The sequence below is a fragment of the Tachysurus fulvidraco genome, chromosome 16 (genome assembly GCF_022655615.1).
Source record: "Tachysurus fulvidraco isolate hzauxx_2018 chromosome 16, HZAU_PFXX_2.0, whole genome shotgun sequence".
NCBI lineage: Eukaryota > Metazoa > Chordata > Actinopteri > Siluriformes > Bagridae > Tachysurus > Tachysurus fulvidraco.
Window position 1 is genome coordinate 11,896,450 of NC_062533.1, and position 21,794 is coordinate 11,918,243.

The 21,794-nt window shown below is 38.5% G+C and overlaps 1 protein-coding gene across 2 annotated transcripts in view; it reads left to right on the forward strand.

Moving 5' to 3' along the window:
- Positions 1 to 21,035, forward strand: part of mdga2a (MAM domain containing glycosylphosphatidylinositol anchor 2a) — a 185,014-nt gene extending 163,979 nt beyond the window's left edge. For both annotated transcript variants that reach the window (XM_027166342.2, XM_027166343.2), the window contains exons 12-17: positions 9,714 to 9,734; positions 10,258 to 10,413; positions 11,144 to 11,305; positions 14,773 to 14,906; positions 18,438 to 18,537; positions 19,041 to 21,035. In XM_027166342.2, coding sequence (XP_027022143.1) covers positions 9,714 to 9,734; positions 10,258 to 10,413; positions 11,144 to 11,305; positions 14,773 to 14,906; positions 18,438 to 18,537; positions 19,041 to 19,129 — 662 coding nt within the window. In that variant the 3' untranslated portion in view covers positions 19,130 to 21,035. The remainder of the gene's footprint in view (positions 1 to 9,713; positions 9,735 to 10,257; positions 10,414 to 11,143; positions 11,306 to 14,772; positions 14,907 to 18,437; positions 18,538 to 19,040) is intronic.
- Positions 21,036 to 21,794: the final 759 nt, after the last annotated feature.

Sequence of the window (21,794 nt, forward strand, 5' to 3'; positions counted from 1 at the left end):
TTCGCATTATGTTCTTCTTACTGGTGGCTGTTTTTATTGAACGATTTTTCATTTAAAACGGCTGACTTCTGTATTATTGAATCTCTGACTATTGAACTAGGGAGCTGATTAAGACACACCTTAAGTCAAGTTTTACCAAAATACAGATCACAAGCCCATGTCAGATCATCTGAATTATTAAAGGGATCATGGGAGAAACTCACAATTGCTTGTATTGCAGATCTGGCTTTATATATGACAAATTTTGTGTACTTCTGTGTAGAAAAGTTACTACAGTTCACACTGTAACAAGCCACATTTAAATAAAGAAAGTAGATGCTAGTTTAGGTTGTTTGTTGCTGTCCTGATATCCTACACTAGAGAAGTCATGTTTCCATCATTTCTATCTATCTCCATTGGCTCATCAACAGGGTCAATTGAATTACCAGTTTTATTTGAAAGATTATTCAGATAAATAAAAACATAAATATATCTGTCATTGAATCTGAATATGAGTCTTAAATTGTTAATCTGGAATAAAAATTATACAGTAATCAGGCTGTGGGCTCTAAAGATAATAATCTTTCTGGGAATCCATTTGTGGACAATTTAATAAAATATTTGTCAATAAGTAACAATAAGTCAATAAGTATTTATTTATTAATAAGTAATTAGTGCTACTGTCAGGTGCTGCTTATATGGAGTGCTGCTAATTCAGCTTTATTGTGGCTAATAGATTGGGAAATAGCTTTTCCTCTATTGTAAAAATGAACATTACAGAGTGGATATAATCACATACAGTATGTATAACCCTTTAAGCCAGGCATTCTGAAAATATTAAAAAATAAGGTTAAAAATCAGACAGATACTTCCTTTGCTTCTTGTGCTCTGATTCCTCCAGAAAAAAATGATGGCATATTTACAAATTGGTAAAATTCGGATAATAATCGATAAGAATTTCAAAGGAAAAATAAATCGTGTTGATGTAACGGGGTGGACAGGTCATCGGGACAGAAAACTAATTTTAAGGCTATTACGGATTATTCACTATAAATATGCTTGGATCTAATCTAAAAATACAAAAGAATGGTCTTACATGTTTGTTGAAATGATCCAAAGGCAGATTATCATTTTTTTGTCATTTTATTTCATTCTCAGGTTTACTGTATATAGAAGGTGTTTCATAGTTTTTTCAATGAAGTTATTTTGAATGTCAGTTATTTATGAATGAAGTGTTTAGAACTGTTAAGTCAGAATAGACTGATATACAGGCACAGGAAAAGCACAGTATGATTGGAGTGGCCAGATTGTATAGAAATATAAATAGCTAATGGTACTTAGTAAGGAAAGTAGTGTCTGATTATTAACGTATCACATACAGTTTTATGCAAAAGTTTGGGCACCCTTCTGAGGCTGCATAATAATTTGCTCCGTCTTTATAAGAGAAGGTCATGGTGATATGTCATTTTGTTTCCAGAGAAAGCTGGATGTATTTTAGAAAAAAAATGACTGAAATTCTTCGTGTAGCGTAATAATGGCTGTGCAAAAGTTTGGCCACATTTTCAGTTGAACCAATTTGAATACCTGTAGTAACTACAGGCTATTTAACAACACAGAATTGATATGTTTGGCTCGGATAATTCCGTTTTAGTTGAAATATTAGTTAAAATGGAAGGCCACAGGAACAACACAGGTCATGAGTTTGAAACCCAGGTCAACGAAGCTGCCATTGCTGGGCCCCTGAGTAAGGCCCTTAACCCTCAATTGCTCATTTGTATAAATTGAAATAAATAATGTAAATCACTCTGGATTTAGAATGTAGAAGGAAAGATGTGGTAGGCTGAGAATATCTAAAAGGCAGAGGTGAACAATGGTTGGAATGGTGACACACAAACCACAGACCATCTCCAAAGAGTTTTAAGTACATCTTGCTGCTGATGTTTGTGCTTACTGCCAGAAGCAGAGTCATTTGAGGTATGCAAAACTCATCTGGACAAGCCAGAATTATTTTATAATAATGTGCTGTGGACAGATGAAACTAAGATAGAGTTACACAACCAAAAGTGATTTGCATGCTGGATAAAGAACAGCTTTTCACTGAAGAAGAACCTGCTTCTTATTGTCAAATTTGGTGGAGGTTCCATCTTGTTATGGGGCTGTGAGGCCAGGTGGCAGGGTTGCATGGATTACACTTAGTATCAGCAGATTCCTAAGAACAATGTTCAAGAATCAGGGGTTGGTTGTTTCAGCAAGACAATGATTCAAAGCATTGTTCCAAATCTACAAAGTAATTCATGCACAGACACAAATACAATGATCTAGAATGGCCATCCCAGTCCCCAGATTAAAACATAATTAAAAATCTATGGACTGATTTCAAGAAAGCTGTCCATGCTCAACAGCCATCAAACCTGACTGAACTGGAAACGTTTTGCGTTGAAGAATGGATGAAAATACCTGCAGCCAGAATTCAAGGCTTTATCAGTGGCCATGAGGCATCTCCACACTGTTATTTTAGCAAAAGGAGCCCCTACAAAATATTGATGTGATTTAAGGTGCCCAGATCTGTTTTTGTTCTGATTCATGTTGCCTTGTTACTATTGATGCAATAAATGTCATTTCAACTGTTAACTGTTTCCATAAGTATGAATTATATCCAAAATGGAACCGATGCTTGGAACACTATGCAGATTATAAAATGAAAATATGATCATTGTATAATAACAATTGATAATAATGTCTGTTACCATTTTAGTGACTGACTAATTCTATGCCTCTGTATATGACCTCACATTATCCAGTGATGTTTTCTAGCAGCTCTAAATGACCCTAATATGTTCACTAACATTTTGCTCATAACGTAAATAAGCGCTGTATCACTCCTCACTGAGCGACCACCTCACGATACAGAGCAAACCCATTCTGCACAATGCATGCCAAAGGGATAACACTCAGCTATCCAGCTCAGCCATTCTTACAGGTTACTACTCTAACAGAAGCTGTTAGAGCTGCTTGCTGTTCACAAAGGCTTGGATTAGCGGAGACAACATGGAGGTTGCAATTAGTTGCAGTTGATTGTACTGGCAGTGACACACAGTGAACTGAGCTCATGCTGTTTTTCGGGCATGAGCTTTATGCTATCTGTGGTGTGTTGTTGTTTTTTTCAGTTTTTTCAGGTGTTTATGATGAGGATTTTGGGGCATGTGTTAGTAAATAGCATGTTGGCCTCAGACCTCTGGGGTTGGAGCATTTGTACTGTGTGTTCTCTCTGTGCTTTGAAATGTGCATTTCTCTCTGAAATGACTGAAGTGTTTGAATAGGTGTGTGAGGGTGTGTGTTTTGTGTTTGTTTTGTCTGTGTGTGTGTGCGTGTGTGTGTGTGCTGTGTGTTGTTGTCCATCTTTACTTTGTATTTGGTTGTCATGCACAGTAATTAATTACAGGGCTAATGAAGCAATTAAACCCAACATTTCCCTATTCTTTTTCCGTATTCTTAGTCCCTGACCTATTTGTGCTAGCATGAGGATGTGTTTTTGCTAGAGAACATTGCTGTAATTCACTCTGGATAAGGGCATCTGCCAAATGCTGTAAATGTAAAATGTTCATGTAAACATTAGGGGTAAAGAAAGGACCAGTGCTGAGAGTAGAGCTGATTTCATAGCAGTGCCCTGAAGGCACGTCAGAGAAAAACAAGTATCCTTTGTCACAGAAGATTAGAAAAGTTAACCAAACTGTGCAATTTCTAAACCTATGTCCACAATGTGCCACGTATCGGATCGTTCTGTTTATGCTTGCATTTAACACCAGGTGACTGCAAGCATTATAATAGCTGCTGGTTATTAACCTTCGTTTACTTTCTGATAAGGATGTCATTGTTCACTTTTGTTCAACCAAGAAGCTGGTGTCAGTTATGTTATATCTCTTCCGAAGCCAGTGGGGGGAGCATGCAGGTGCATGTCATGATAGAACTGATTAGCACTTTAGATTATTATCTTGATTCATGATCCATGGCCAGTGGAAGACTTTTGTTTGTGTCTGATGCAGTTTGAGTGTTGTGTCAGTTTCAATGTGAGATATTTTCCAGCCATTGCTGGGGAACTGAATCCATGGCCAGGAGTCTAAGGGAGCAGTGTTGGATTTGCTCCTGTCTGTCTGTCTGTCTTTCCTTCCCTGTCACTTTCCCTGTCTGTCTGTCTGTCTGTCTGCCTGTCTGTCTGCCTGTCTGTCTTTCCCTGTCACTTTGTCTGTCTGTCTGTCTGTCTGTCTGTCTGTCTCCAACTGTCTGTCTGTCTGTCCCTGTCTGCCTGCCTGTCTGTCTGTCTGTCTGTCTGTCTGTCTGTCTGTCTGTCTGTCTGTCTGTCTCCAACTGTCTGTCTCAAACTGTCTGTCTGTCCCTGTCTGCCTGTCTGTCTGTCTGTCTGTCTGTCTGTCTGTCTGTCTGTCTGTCTCAATCTGTCTGTCTTTCCATGTCACTGTGTCTGTCTGTATGTCTCTCTCTCTCTCTCGTTGTCTCTCTCAAACTGTTTCTCTGTCTGTCTGTCTGACTGCCTCAAACTGTCGGTCTCAAACTGTCTGTCTGTCTGCCTGTCTTTCCCTGTCACTTTGTCTGTCTGTCTGTCTGTCTGTCTGTCTGTCTGTCAGTTTTTCCCTGTCACTTTGTCTGTCTCTGTCTCTGTCTCTGTCTCTGTCTCTCTCTCTCTCTCTCTCTCTCTCTCTCTCTCTCTCTCTCTCTCTCAAACTGTTTGTATGTTTGTCTATCTGTCTGCCTGTCTTAAACTCTTTCTCCTTCTGTCTGTCTGTCTGTCAACCCTCTCCCTCACTCTGTCTCAAACAATTTCACTGTCTGTTCTGTCTGTTTATTTGTCTCTTTCCCTCTCTCTCAAACTGTTTCTCCTTCTGTCTGTTTGTCCGTCTGCCTGTCTTTCTGTACCCCCCTTCCTCACTCTGTCTCAGACAGTTTTTCTCTATATCTTTGTCTCTCTATCTGTCTCCCTTTCTGTCTCAAACTGTCTGTCTGTCTGTCTGTCTGTCTGTTTGTCCTGTCAATCACTATCCGTACATTTGTGTCTGTGAGCTCCTGCATGTGGAAGAGGGAGATGTGAGTTTCCTGTGAGTGTGTTACACATCCCTGTGATGTTCCATGACAAGCAGTTTGAATAAATGGTCTCACATGTCTTGGTGTAACCAGTGAGTCTTCACCCTCTCCATTCTGTAGCTGTCATATGATGATAAGGGAGAGCTGAAAGGGAGATGCTATTAGGGAGCTATGCTATCGACTCATGCACTGTGCAGCTGCAAACATTAGATCATCATGTCTCTTTAATTTTTTTAATTATACTAATGTTTAAAACATAATAATCTCCTTATAATGGCCATCGATGGAAATGGGTTGTGTGGGCGAAATCCTGGCCAACGTCTCGTCCATTCACACACGTCCTAGCACATTCACCATGCACAGTATTAACATACGAGTCAGCACACCACCGCAGGTCGAGTGCATCCTCACACATCGGCTTATGCATGTTCAGCTCATGTCGTTTCCAGATGTCAGAGTTGCCGTGTAGCCACATTTTATTTCAGAGGCTTTCTGTTGTGGGTTGGGATGTTTGCATTTATCTTATCTCTTATCTTAATGGTATTTACTACCATCATTATTTCTACTAAAAATAGCACCTTTCACTAATCTGGCTCCAAGGTTAATTATTCAGATTATTCAAATGACAGCTGAAGTAAACAAAAATGAAATGGCAGCTTTCCGGCACGTTGATAAAATCAGGACAGCGCGTTGATTGGAAACCACGTCATACACACACAGACACAGACACACTCACACTACACACTATAGCCACACTCCGACGTTATTGCTAAACATTTTCTACTGTATGCTCTAGATACATAAACAGAAGTGCGTTGTCCCTAGACAGCGCTACCTTACAAATATGTAAAGTAATTAAAGCGCTATAATGATTGTTGACATGTACAGCAGGTCGCCATTAAGCAAGCAGTACTTAAAGAGAAAGAATTTTTAAGTGTGTAATAACAATAAATAAACACATAAAGATAATATTCTTTCTTTCAGCCTTATGGGATCATTATTCCTTATGCCTGTTAGGCCTCAGGAGACCTGTTCTTATGAGATCTGTTCATACAAGAAGATTCGGTTCCTCTGTCTGTCTACAAGCTGAAAAAAACTGCAGCATAACTAGGACAATATAATCTTCACACAGTCTCACACTCACGCCTGAATTGCATGTTCTGATGCTGCCAACAAGCCAAAGATAGCTTCATTCTGATGAGATTCTTGTGTACAGGCACAGGATGAGTAAAAAATAATTTCAGCTTGTTACACTCAGTAATGAAGGATGTTCAGAAGATTAATCATACAGATGATTACTGGAACAGTTATTACTGAAACGCAGGGTTTTTGTTTTTTAATCATTTTCCAAAAATGATGGCTGCTCGAATGAAATAGAGGTTTTGAGGATCTTATTACTACATCAGATATAAAGCTCATACAGCATTCTTCGTGATCACAGTAAGGTTATACTGGACTGTAGGCCATGTCCATGTGAAGTAAATTATTTTGCACATGGTCTTTTTAAAAGGCCACGTATCTGACACTCAGAATAAGTCACACTATCAGTCTGTGTCCTTGCTTATCTATGCTTTTCGCTGCTAAGATAAAAAAAAAGCATTTGCATAACGACAGGCCCTTTGCTGTATTCCGTATTCAGGAGTTACATCTTTTTTTTTTTTTTTTTGAATAAAAAGGGTCATTCAGTGCCAGTTTGAGAACGGCCCTTATATTCAGCATACAACTCCACTGGAACATTGTACAGGATATTAGCGACAGGGATAAGAATTCCTCTATGGTTGAATATTTATAGTCTTTAAACCTCTTAAATTGTTTTTAGGATTAAAACCCACTAACATAATGCTAAGAAAATATTTTGAATAAAAGTGTAGGGCTTCTCACGCTTGAAATAGTGAACGCTTGGTCGTTGTAAACAGAATCTTCTTCCATGTTTCACACTGCTCATACTTTACCCAGGGTTAATCCTGGCTATTTATAATCTTACAGGTCACACTGTATATTCCTAAACCCTGCTTGGATGAATACAACCTTGATTTGATAAATACAGCGTTCAGCTGATTTAAATAACGGCTAGTCTTGTGCTTCCGCACCAGTGAGGAAAAACAAAAAACGTAACCACGTAAATCCTCTTTGGTTATATAAAATCTTCAGAGGTGCAAGAAGTCAAAGAGTTTACACAGTATGAATTGTGACTGTAATGACTGTAAAGCACACACATCTGTTGCTAAACATCTCAAATTCATATGCAATGCACGGACTGTCCACTTTATAAAAATAGTCAAGAATTGAACTTAAAAGTAAAATAAAATAATACAAAATGGAATTAGCACAAAAGGTATTGGCTATACAAGGAAGAACAAAATGTAGAAAAGCAGCGACATTTTAACAACGCATCATTTCTAACTACACACCTGAGTGAGGGTTTAAAATCACAATGGAGTAGTTACAAATTACAAATGTAGTTAGAGTGAGTTTGCGGATTAAGTGATATTGTGTAAGAGATGATTGCTGCAAACATAGAAAATATACTGTGATGCAAGAAAAATTTCTGACAATAAAGTATTACATCATATCATATATCATATCACAAACACTGTGCTAACGCTGCTTCAGAGCAGGATTTAAAAAGTCTAAATAACCTGCTTCTGTATTACCGGTGTGAAACGTTTCTCTACGTTTCTCTAAAACAGCTAGTACAGTAAATGAATATGTAATGACTAACTTGTGCATATAAGACAGTAACTTGTACATATAAGACTTGCTGCAACAGACTTCCCAGGTCTATCTTTGTATATACTGTATATATATATATATATATATATATATATATATATATATATATATATATATATATATATATATATATATATATATAAAGAAAGGAAATTGAGTTGATGGTTTGTGTGAGTTTTGCTGTTGTGACACGCACAATGTGTCCTCTGTGTGAGAAAAAGTTCTGTGTTGGGTAGAATGTGGCAGATGTGTGCGTTTGCAGTGATGTCTGTGTGGGTAGCTGTACATATGCTCTACTGTACGTTGTCACAAAGTCGAATCCAACGGTATGTAACAGATTTTCGGAAGCATTTCTATACCCAAAACAAATCGACCGCTGTTAAATGTACAGTAGTCAGATTTCGGAGTATCTTTTACAAATTTCCTTTCATGTATTATTTTCTTTGCCTTGCTCTTAAAGTGTGTAGGGGACAGGACAGTGCATTCATATCACTACTAAGTGTTCAAGAAAAGTTCAAGATATGGTAATGACCTGCATTTTAAAGACTTCATTATATTTATCATTTATCATGAATATTGGTACTGTATCATGAAAGCACACACAAAATCATAAAATTCTCTCTCTCTCTCTCTCTCTCTCTCTCTCTCTCTCTCTCTCTCTCTCTCTCTCTATCCACTGTTTTGTGGCTCTACAAGACTGGCTCAGAGATCTTAACCAATATTCCTTTACACATGTTTGCTTTGCAGGAATGATTTCTTATTAGCTAGTTTAATCGAGTGAATTAAAATCAATTCTTTCCATGACCTACAGCATTTCATAAATCATGCCACGGTAACGAAGTTTCGGGGTTAAGCTGATGCTCCACATTTATTCAGCGTGGCAGAAATCGATCATGAAAAAGCCCATGCATCTTCTTGACAGCTTAGATTGTATTTACTCCACGAAAGAAATTACAGTGACTTATTGAAACAAACTGCATTTTTGTACCCTTGACCTTTAGCTTGTTTTCAGTGGATGTATCCTTCTTATGTTGCTAGTGAGAATTGCATATTGAGAAGCAGCTGCTTTGAAATGCATATGAGTATATGGCCTTGTAAATGCACAGAGCAGAAACGCTGCACTTTCTGCTGTATGTCTACTCATTTATGCACTGAATAGCCAATGGGGGCTAATGTCACGAGGTTATTAAAAAAATTACAGTTGTATTTCTAATGCCGAATTATCAATTCAGGGTCTTCGGGATCGATTCTAAATTCTATAATTGTAAATTGCAAAAATGTATCAAAAATGACTTTTTTCTGTACGACTAATATTACACCATTTTATTGAATTTTAATTGATATCATTTCCTAATTTTATTTTTAATTTGCTCTATTTTAAGCACACTGATTGCTGTACTCTGTTCTGTCTGGTCCTAATAGAATTTGCATTTAATTCGGTTCTTAATTTCTCCCTTATGTTTTTTTAATACGTTCCTTGTAATATGGCTCTCAACAACCCTTATTGATTAATTAACGATTATAGTTATTTAGCATGTTAATAATGTTCGGAACTTTGAATTGAAAACGCAAGCAATTAAAAGCTGAGTTGATTTTATATCCCGTTGCTTTAATTGAGTTGGTTTAACAAACAAGTGAGCAGTTTCTCTGATTGTGTGTGAACTATAAGGAAGACCTGGTGTAATAAATGTCAAATGTCTCAAGCGTTATCTTTAATGACAAAATGTTCTTATTCCCTGCATAATTTCACGTATATAATTTCCCAGCATTATTATTAGTCTAAAATGAAGGGCAGATTGACATGTAGTATATTATATTAATATGTATGTATATTATTTTCATTGAGCAGTTTCTCGTGTTATTTTTATGCCAGTTTTTAAAACCCTTTCCCATTTATTTCTTCACAGCTCCCATTAACCCACATCTGAGTAAGTATCCCTCTCTCCATTTTTATTTTTTCATATATTGTAGATTATTTGAAAAGAAATCTTTTAAATCATTTTAAATGATTCCCCTGTTTAAGTCTTCAGGCATGAAATTAGAGAAGGGCCAACAGTCTGGCCTTTTGGACTGCTTTTAACCGAAAGCCCAAAGTGATCTGTGCTGAGAGATACCTTAGTTTTAAAAATAAATAAATAAATAAAAATACAGCTCTGCCCCTGCCTCTTTGAAGGTCACCAGTCCACATTGCTCGAAGCTATGTTTGAATAAAATCAATGAATATTTATCATAAACCACTCAAGCGGAATATCAATAGCAGCATAGCGATGCCCCAAAAAAGGCGAGACAGGCCTTTTAATGCTTCATCGGGGCTGTCAGTGTGTTAAGGAAGTTATACAAGATTAAGTAAGCTCCTGATCATCAACACTGAAGTCCTTTTAAGCTTCTTAAGCATGTCTGGTCAGGTGTGTTTTGAATCGAATGAGACTGATCACTTCTCTCGTTGCTCAGGGGAATTCCACTGCAGCTTTGAGGAGGAACCCATTTGCATGTTCACTCAGGACAAGAATGACAACTTTGATTGGACAAGACATAGTGCCGCCACACGGGACACTAAATACACTCCCAACACAGGACCCAGTGGAGACCGCAGCGGCTCAAAACAAGGTTTGTATGACCACCGAACATGGGAGAGATTCACCCCTCTGTACATGTGCAGCAAGCATCAGCTTGGCAGCCATTAAAGACTCATCTTTTATTTTGCTGGTAAGGTGCGGTGCATTTAAATGAAGCAATCAGCCGCTTTCTGTTAAGTCCTAAATGCCAGATTCAGCAGTTTAATTTGGACATAAATTCAGCTTCACAGATTAGACTGCGTAATTTCCAAGTTGAAATGAAAATTTCCCTAACAGGCAATAATGGTTTTGAAAGTGACTTCAAAGAGAGAAAGGCTTGCCAGTTACAACAGAGATTCAGTCTGACCTCCCTTTATTGACACTTCCACAAAGAGGCTTTTGATAGAAAGAGGAAGACGAGGAGGGAGAAGGAGGAGGAGGAGGTCTAGAGGGAGGCACGCTGGTGATTGTGGCTTTTATGGGAATGCAGTAGCAGCTGATGTTATAAATAATACATTTGCTTTAATCATCCTGGTGGCAGACATAAAACTGTATAAAAGTACATTACCCTCAAGAGTCTTCCTGGCCTTTTAATTATCCTGTATTAATATAGGAATTGAAAAAAAAAAAATCTGTTTCCTTTTTCACTGGAAATAGGGGTTGCCTGGTGGTGCAGCTGGTAGCATTGGTGCCTCTAGGGTTTGCTCCTGAGCTCTGGTAACACACTGTCTCTGTGGTGTTTTGCATGTTAAATAGCGAATTGTGATTTGTGTATTTGGCAGGATTCTATATGTACATCGAGACTTCCAGACCCCGTAAAGAAGGGGACAAGGCCCGATTGCTGAGCCCCACCTTCAACGTGGCACCTAAAAATCCTTACGGCATCACCAACCCTCCTGCATACTGCTTTGGCTTTTATTACCACATGTACGGGAAACACATCGGTAAGTCAGAGCAGAGCTCTCTCTTATAACACGACCCTGACTGGTTTAGGTAACATTTGCTTAACCAGCGAAAGAGTGGTGAAGTGAATGACACCAAAGACACGTATTTAGTGACAGGCTTTTGAAGCATCCCCACATGACTGCACCATTACTGTGACAAGTTGCTGGACTAGACAGTTTCTGTCAGCTTCTGGCATGCCATGTAATGGGGAGAGTAGCAGCACATTCTTTAGCCAGCGTGCTTGACCTAAATCACTCTGGATAACATCACTGGATCCAATCCTGTCTCATGTGTAGAAACACAGCAGACACATGTGTTTCCTAATAGAGCCGTAATGCCATTGTGTCAGAGCGCATAGCCTAAAGTTGTAACGAAGCGAATGCAGCTTGTCTTTCTCTTTCATGCCAAAATTGTTGCTGTCTTACTGCGGCTTGTTATTGTCCTTTACCACCGGGCTGTTTTAAGTGCTGAGTGCACATTCGGAAGCGTGCCTAGCTGCCATTCTTTCTTCCATACTGAAAGGAAAGATATGTTCCCGGCAGGGAGGAAACACATCACATATCAAACAGGTGAAGCTGGTTTCTGACCTGCTGTGATGTCTGTTATGTTGTTGAGTCCTGGGGGAATTTTCAATACTGATGTATAGGATACTGTCTGTGGTGCCATTGTCTTTTCTTGTGTCCTTCAGCTCTAACATTTCTCCTTAAGCACTAGTGTGATGAAGACCTTCATGAGACACGAAGAACCAAGGTGTTTGCTAAACTCCGAGGCAGCACAGAGTGATCTCAGGATAAGAACAGGATAGTAATCAGTAACAAGCCTTGCTGTCGCGTCTGTGTTCGTATTAGATCTTTAAACATGAGAAATCAGGTTATGCCAAATTTGTTTTTCTGATAATAAATACTTTGACATCTCTGAGTTATTTGTATTATTTAGGTTATTTTTTAACCTTGGCTTGGTGGCTTTCTGCAAACTTCACAACCATTTTAAGAGTGACTTTTAACTGGGGTGAAGTTTCTAAAAATAGGTGTGTCAATCATTTTAACAGTGTGGAGGGTGTTCACAGGCTGCCACACATGAGGAGTAGTGGCTCCATGGTTAAGGCTCTGGGTTACTGAACAAAACATCAGAGCTTTAAACCCCAGCACTGCCAAACACCCACTGTTGGGCCTGTGATCAAGGCCCTTAAACCTTTCTCCTCCAGAGGTGCATTATTGTGGATGACCATATGCTCTGGCCCCAACTTCCTAACAAGCTGGGATGTAATGTATACAGTGTCACTTGAAAATTTGTGAAACCTTCAGAAATTCCTACATTTCTGCATAAATATGACCCAAAACCTTATCAGATTTTCACAAGTCCTAAAAATAAACAAAGTAAATGCAATCAAAGGAATGAGCCAAAGATATTATACTTCTTCATTTAATTATTGAGAAAAATGATCCAGCATTACATATCTGTAACTGGAAAAGTATGTGAACCTTTGATTTGAGTATCTGTTGTGAGCCCCTAAGCAGCGGTAACTGCAAGTACAGTTAGCGAGAACTTTTTATCAGTCCTGCATAACAGCTTGGAAGACTTTTACCCATTGTTCATGACAGAAGAGCTTCAACACTGGGATTTTAGTGGGTGTTCTCACATGAACTGCTTACCTTGGGTCCAACCATCTTTTCTTTTGGAATAAGGTCAGGAATTTGACACTAATTACCAAAATCTCATGTCCAGAACTGTGTAGAGACTTGGTTTGTAGTTCACCATAACATATCCTAGTCATGTTCAGTGCTTAGAGTCGGCCTACAGATGTACATATTTTTGCTTGTAAAGATGGAAATTGGACATAAATGGTCTCATGTACAGTACTAACAGTGCAAATTAAGTTTGGTTGTTGCTTTAACACATATGCACATGTGGTAACATTAAACACAGAAAGGTAATGAGCTACAAACTTTAACTGGTACAGAACTCAAAGCCTTGGTGAGCATGGGCCAGTGTGGAGGTGTGTGGAATTTTATAACCTTCATGAATTTTTAATACACACTTTACCTTGTTCAGTTAAATATTTAAACAGTTAACATTCACCTTTTTAACACACAAGTACGGCACTCCTGCCTGGCTGAAGTGAGAGCTGTGGTGGCTTCTGAGGTTGACATTTCCAATTTTGGAGACTCACACGTTCACATTTGTCCTGCTGGACTGAATGGAAAATCTATCAATTCTCTACCCATTCTGCTCTGTGCTTTCAGAAGAATGTCCTTCTTTGCGATGGAATTTGAAAGAATTTGCACCTTGGAGCTGTTTCCTATTCTTTTTGATGTCTCCTGACCTGGTTTGAAAAATTTCTACCCGATTCCATGCTCTTGCACTTGTGTAATCGCTTTTATTGTTGTTTGTTATTGTTAACCTATAATCCCCAAAGCACTTTGGAAATGAAGTCAGGAAAATGTATTATTAGTGTGCACCAGAATCATCCAGGCATATAAACACACAGTGAACTATCCTTAAGGGCAGGGGTATCTTGAAGTAACTTGAAGAAGAGATAGTTGTGTTTTAATGTGTTGACCATGCTACCCGAGGTTGGAAGAGGTTGAAACTAATTAATGAGACACTTCAAAGTTTGCTGTAGGAGACCTTTTTCTCTCTCTCAGTTTGTTTATGCGATTAAATCTAAGCAAACACTCACTACTGCATGCCTGTCCCTACGAGGCAAAAGGATCACAGCACTTCCATTAGAGGGGACGGTTAATGCTATTCGTCTTCTGGAGCTCATCCTTCGTGGTGTTACAGTGAGTCACATCCAAGTGTGAGCACAGATAAAGCTTACAAGGCTCTCTCTCTGTCTTTCACTCTGTCTTTAACTTTTTCTGTCTTGCTCTCTTTCGTTCTCTTGTTTTTGTTCTCATTCTTGTTTCTCTCTCTCTCTCTCGCTCTCTCTCTCTGTCTTTCACTCTCTGTCTCACTCTTTTGCTCTCTCTGTCAATTTCTCTCTCTCTCTCTTTCACTCTCTGTCTCACTCTTTTGCTCTCTCTGTCAATTTCTCTCTCTCTCTCTCTCTCTCTCTCTCTCTCTCTCTCTCTCTCTTTCACTCTCTGTCTCACTCTTTTGCTCTCTTTCATTCTCTCTCTCTCTCTCTCTCTCTCTCTCTCTCTCTCTCTCTCACTCACTGCAAATGCAAACTAATGAGAACGGAGGTGTTTGCAGAATGAAAAGAAGAGCACTTTGTAGGAAGTGAGATGTATAGAAATTCTATAGTGCATCATTGTGTATTCCACAGTGCATAATACTGCAAAGTGCAATGATGAATATTGCATAAGGTTGTGGTGGGGTTTTTTTGTTTGTTTTTTTTATATTTTAAGATTAAGACTAATGTAATTTGTCATTGTCAGTTAATGGCTAGGGACTCATGTATGCAGATTGTGTGTGACTTCATACTTTTTAAATAACCTGCATTGTATCTACCTCTCTTCAGGCACTCTGAATGCGTTTATGAAGCAGAAAGGTCAAGCTACCTCGGATGCTGGTCCAGTCTGGTCACTCAGTGGGAATCAGGGCGATCGGTGGAAACAGGCCAAAATCAGCATCCACCCCACCTCCTCCTTTCAGGTAACACACTGACTGATCAGCAGCATGATCAGCTTCATTTGATTTATATTACCTATAATCATGGGGTAAGATTCCTAGGGTACTCATGTGCCATATTTCTTAAATGTACCAGAAGCACATCAGGTTTAAAACATTCATGTTTGCATGTTTAATGCAACGTATCCAGTAGTGAAAGATTATTTTTCTGTGTAATCAGTGTCAAAATGTCACTCTGATCTCATCTTATCATCATGCTTTTGATTATTACAGCACATCAGTAACTGAAATATTTTGTGGTTTTGGTCCTCAGAACCCTTATTACAGAAACATCCTGACTATGTAACTTTAAAATTCTATCTTATATTAACCATGACTGTTTCAGTTGGAATCTAAGTTACGACAATAACTGTTATAATATATAAATATAATAATAAAAATTATTTTAACGCAGCATAATAAATGTGGAAGTGCAAACTAGCATTCTAACTTGAGTAAATCCTAGTTCCTACTGAAAAGTGGCCTAGCTTAATTTTTGGTAGCTTCAGCAAAGATTTAGCAAAACAACAAGGTCTTTATGTTGTATTTTTGTGTTTTTTTCACAGTGCAGATACACAAAGTGTTCAATCGCATATTGCTTTGTTATATACGATGTTATACATTCTCAGCCTTCTCTTGCTTGCTATGAGTTTATTTGGACGCCACTTTAATGTCCACGATTCAGTATAATTAAACAAAGAAAATATGTGTATTACCTTATTTATAAATACTTCATAGTTTTTATTAATCTATAATGAAATTGTGGCCATTAGTGCAGCTCCAGGCTGTATCTACTTCAGCAATCCCGGCAATCAAGTCACAGGATCCTACAAGTTGTCCAAAAAAACAGCACTGTAAATGCAATGTTGTGCCCACAGGGACAGTAAAGCTCAGACTGGCAGAAGTGTCAAGCAAAGGCAGGGACAATAAGCCTTTAGGTTTGAGTGAGATATACTGTACTCAAGATGTTTTTGCACAGGTTACTGCAGACGTAATCACTATTTTTGCCTTTTGTTTTGCGTTATGGCTTCGCAAGCTCTGAAGCTCGCAAGTAGACATCACTTCTGTTGCTACAATAACACTATTAAAACTGATTTCATGTTTAACATACATAAATTCAATGCAAACATGATTCTAACAGAGCTTGCAGAAAGCTTTTCCTTTGGATATGCACTGTAATGGAGTGTGGATTTATTTATTTTCATGATGAGGATGGGTTTCTTTTTGTGTCTGATTCCTCTCAAGGTTTCAAGCAGTATGTCCAGTAGCATAGATTATAGCACAGTATTGTACAGTAGAATAGCATAGTGTAGAGTACAGGATGGTCCAATAGAATAGAGTATAGTACAGTATGGTCTAGTAGAATAGAGTAGAATATAGTACAGTATGGTAAAGAAGAGTAGAGTAGAGGTAGTCCACTATGGTACAGTAGTATAGAGTAGAGGTAGTCCACTATGGTACAGTAGTATAGAGTAGAGGTAGTCCACTATGGTACAGTAGTATAGAGTAGAGGTAGTCCACTATGGTACAGTAGTATAGAGTAGAGGTAGTCCACTATGGTACAGTAGTATAGAGTAAAGGTAGTCCACTATGGTACAGTAGTATAGAGTAGAGGTAGTCCACTATGGTACAGTACAGTAGTGTAGAGTAGAGGTAGTCCACTATGGTACAGTAGTATAGAGTAGAGGTAGTCCACTATGGTACAGTAGTATAGAGTAGAGGTAGTCCACTATGGTACAGTAGTATAGAGTGGAGGTAGTCCACTATGGTACAGTACAGTAGTATAGAGTAGAGGTAGTCCACTATGGTACAGTAGTATAGAGTAGAGGTAGTCCACTATGGTACAGTAGAATAGAGTAGAGGTAGTCCACTATGGTACAGTAGTATAGAGTAGAGGTAGTCCACTATGGTACAGTACTATAGAGTAGAGGTAGTCCACTATGGTACAGTAGTATAGAGTAGAGGTAGTCCGCTATGGTACAGTAGTGTAGAGTAGAGGTAGTCCGCTATCGTACAGTACTATAGAGTAGAGGTAGTCCACTATGGTACAGTAGTATAGAGTAGAGGTAGTCCGCTATGGTACAGTACTATAGAGTAGAGGTAGTCCGCTATGGTACAGTACTATAGAGTAGAGGTAGTCCACTATGGTACAGTAGTATAGAGTAGAGGTAGTCCACTATGGTACAGTACAGTAGTATAGAGTAGAGGTAGTCCACTGTGGTACAGTAGTGTAGAGTAGAGGTAGTCCGCTATGGTACAGTACTATAGAGTAGAGGTAGTCCACTATGGTACAGTAGTATAGAGTAGAGGTAGTCCACTATGGTACAGTAGTATAGAGTAGAGGTAGTCCACTATGGTACAGTAGTATAGAGTAGAGGTAGTCCACTATGGTACAGTAGTATAGAGTAGAGGTAGTCCACTATGGTACAGTAGAATAGAGTAGAGGTAGTCCACTGTGGTACAGTAGTGTAGAGTAGAGGTAGTCCTCTATCGTACAGTACAGTACTATAGAGTAGAGGTAGTCCACTATGGTACAGTACTATAGAGTAGAGGTAGTTCACTATGGTACAGTAGTATAGAGTAGAGGTAGTCCGGTTTGGTACAGTAGTGTAGAGTAGAGGTAGTCCGCTATGGTACAGTACTATAGAGTAGAGGTAGTCCACTATGGTACAGTAGTATAGAGTAGAGGTAGTCCACTATGGTACAGTAGAATAGAGTAGAGGTAGTCCACTATGGTACAGTACTATAGAGTAGAGGTAGTCCACTATGGTACAGTACTATAGAGTAGAGGTAGTCCACTATGGTACAGTAGTGTAGAATAGAGGTAGTCCACTATGGTACAGTACTATAGAGTAGAGGTAGTCCACTATGGTACAGTACTATAGAGTAGAGGTAGTCCACTATGGTACAGTAGAATAGAGTAGAGGTAGTCCACTATGGTACAGTACTATAGAGTAGAGGTAGTCCACTATGGTACAGTACTATAGAGTAGAGGTAGTCCACTATGGTACAGTAGTGTAGAATAGAGGTAGTCCGCTATGGTACAGTACTATAGAGTAGAGGTAGTCCTTGCTTATTATGAAACAATCATGGGTGATAATTATATTTTATTTTGCTCTGTATATGTTTCCCTGGTTTTAATGGTGCCCCTGAAAAGCACATGCTTGTGTGTTCATACTGTACAATAGGCTGCTAGGATTGTTCTGATGTAATCAGTTCACCTGTAGGAAGATGCTGTACTTCTATCTCTTGAGATTTTTTAGAGCATAGTTCACAGTCTGCTTTGATTTGGATCGATGTCATGAAATACATTACATCCAGATCATTTTGTTTTGTCTCTCTTCCTTACTCTAAGAGCAAATAAAGCTTACTGTACACGGTATCACATGGAAGCAGATGTCCGGAATCACAGTGCCAGTATCAGTGCATCTGTAATTTAAACCATAATTTATTTTTAATAAATGTTACTATATAACGTACATCAATTTGCTGCATCTTGTTTTTGCCTTAACAAAGGTGATCTTTGAAGGCATCCGAGGTCCAGGGATCGAAGGGGACATTGCAATTGATGATGTCACTCTAGAAGAGGGGGAGTGTCCTGACCCTCCATCTAATCGTACGTATGAAAGAGACATCGCTTTAGTGATGGTTTAGAATTGCTTTAGTGTGTGAATGATAGAATTAGTCGTAGCTGTTGAAGATCTGTAATTGCACTTGCAGACAAACGGAGCAATAAAATGGAAGACGAGACAAAGTAATGGTCTGGAATTGATTAAGCTATTGAAAGGGAAATTAGGATTTTGTTCTTCTCAGCTTGAACTTTTTCTGAAATCCATGTGGCTAAATGTCGTTTCTTTTCTTAAAAATAATTTTTAAAAAACCCCAGACAAATCTGCCGCATTTCTGTATTTGCTGGAAGACGAATCTTTATCATTTCATTGATATACTTGACATAGCAGGAAATGTTTCCATAATAAATTCCATGAATATCTTTAAATGTATGTTTTAGAATTTGAAATTGTTCAAGGAAAATGTATTTCTCTATTTAAGTCCTTTTAAATCTCCTTTAAAAAAAATGTTAACCTCTTCCTTCTCCCCTTTTTCTTCTCTTGTCATCAGATATCAGATCTAAGGCTTCGTTCCAAGTGACACATATATGGCCGCTATGCCCCGCCCTGGCCTTTACACTGTTTCCAGGTCTTAGGTGACCACCTCGCTAGGTGGAGACTGGTGGCACTGTCTGAGGCCGCAACCCCGTACCCTCAATATAATCACCAAAGATTCACATTTTCAGATGACTGAGAGGGAAACAGCACTGTCTCAATATGGATTATCAGACATAAAATCATGAAAAATGGAAAAACAAACAAAAAAAGACAAAAAAGTAATAAGGATTTGATGTATCTATCTACAATCTGCAAACTATTTTGCTGTAAGATGCTCCCAAGGACTTGGATGAGAGCAGCTTACTGATGGAGTAGCATGAGTCAGGGCTCATGTGAGGGGCTCCCACGCAGATCTAAGGACAGTTTGTAAAGCACAAGGACAACTTTGCCAGCTGGCAGTTTAAAAAAAAACTCATTATAAAGGTGGGGAAATGACAAGTGATGGCAGTCTCCACCAGCTCTTTACTATGAACACCTTTCAGTGTCTCATCCTCCCTGTCCTTCATTGTATATTTAGATCTTATAAGCTTTTTTTCTCCACATTCAGCCCTCATACAGTACACACATGATTTAACCTTCTTTTGGCTTGGTGCTTTAGAATACATATGAAAAACTATGGGGAAAAAATATTCATATCTGCTTTATATCCCAACCTGGGTAGCGGCCTGTTTTGATTTTCAACACTGTGCTCACATCCCCTAGTGGCAGGCCAAGGGTAGGAGACCAGGACAAAGGAGCTAATGAGCACCTGATGAAGGACGGCAGAAGAGAGTGAAGAGAAAAAGAAGTGCATATGCCTGAGGTGGAAGGCCATGGAGGAATACAAGAACAGGTTAAGAAAATGCTCAGATATTCTCTTTGGCAAGAACATTAACAACATTGGAGCCACTTTCTGCCATGAAATACAAAGTGCCTTCAGATTATGAGCAGAATTGCGATCCTGGCCGTTAACACCAAACGCGTCAATAAGCAGAATTTCTAGAATTTCAGAAACGCTTCAGAAGAAGCAAAATTTCTAACGTCACCGTTGGGCTATTTTGTATGATTATTTTGCTCCTTCAAGTGCTGATTTGAATGGCGATGGAGGTGGAAGATGGTCCCAGAAGTCAGCACAAAGACCTGCCTGTAATTTGCAGATTTAGCAAAGTTCCATACGAAACACAGGTAACTATGTTCTCTACCAGAAGAGCAAAAACATCTTTGACTGTGCTCAGTGTCACATTGCCGTTCTGCTGTCTTCAGAACTGGAAGGCTACTGCGACGCTGGTTGGAAAGATACACGGAGACATAGTCAGCCTGCCATGTCATTGCTTTACACAGACTCTCATCAAGTGGGCCTTAGAACAGTAAGAAATAAACACAACACCATGGAGGTGAAAGCAGGTGGCAGAGCCTGCGCAGGTTAAGGCCTACTATCCCTACCCACACCTCTGCCATTTCTATTGAACAGTGTGCATTCTGAAAGAAAAAAAAAAGATGATATTAATAATAAAATATTTTATTACACTAGCAAGAATGTTTCTCTGATTTTACACAAACTGTGAAAAAAAACTGTGGAAGAAATTTACCTGAAAGTAACCATAACCAGCTGGTTTTTAAAAACATTCTAAAAAAAAAAAAAAGGAAAGAAAGAGAAAGACAGGATGAAAGAAAGAAAAGAACATTTCCGTATATTGTTGGTTATGAATAATGTTTTGAGGAGCTGTGTCTTGTTTCTTATTTTTCTGTTAATGCTGTTATGACTTTTAGCTTTCTTTAATTCTTGTTGTCTCCCTTGCATTGCTGAAAATATCAAAATGGTTGGAACTTATTGAATAAGTTGGTTTGGTAAATGTAAACAAACCTGTATATGTAAAGAAGCTCTGTTAATCAAGGTTTATATGAAATGTTTATGTATGAATACAGGAAGCACAATATTTAAGGTTCCACATTAAAAAGGCAGTTTTAATTCATGTATGTGACTTTCTATTTGCAAAGCCAAGAATATGAAATTTGAGGATGTAATTTTCTAATTGAATTTCCTTTTGTCTTACCAGAAGAACCCTTTTTATTACTCACATTCAAAATATTACTAGTATTTGGTCATCAGTATGTCTTAAAAGAGGCCTGTTTTAAACCTTCCATCTTGGCTTTCATTGTCCATCGGTACAGAGGGAGGATTCGAATGCAGAGACAAACTACTGGACAAAAGGTTCTGAGATCATTTGAGACCTTCATAGTCTTGGTTTTGTTAGTTGTAGGTCACATATATGTCCTGGTATATGCAGTGTAATATAGGTGTGCTAGGAACCAGATACAATACATGTTGATAATGTGACCAAACCAGAGCACAATGACTGACTGTCATTACAGGACACAGGATTTTATTTACTTTTACACAATTTGACAGATGCCCTTATCAAGAGTAACTTACAGTTGTGCTCTGTAGTCTAAATCAAAATAAATATCCTCATACTCATACAAATAGATCAGGGACTAAGAATAATATTAAGCTATAACCTTTAGCTTATGGCTTGTGCAGGCCATTTTAGAGCTCAGGTCAATTTGCACTTTTTTTTTAAGCATCAGATAAAAACTATTAAAATGTAGAACCACCTAACTGACAAAATGACACCCTAATAACATGTGCATTCAAGGCAATAAAATGTACTTGGCCCTTTTATAACCAAACAAATGACAAAACAAACAGATGCGTTAACTACAGATT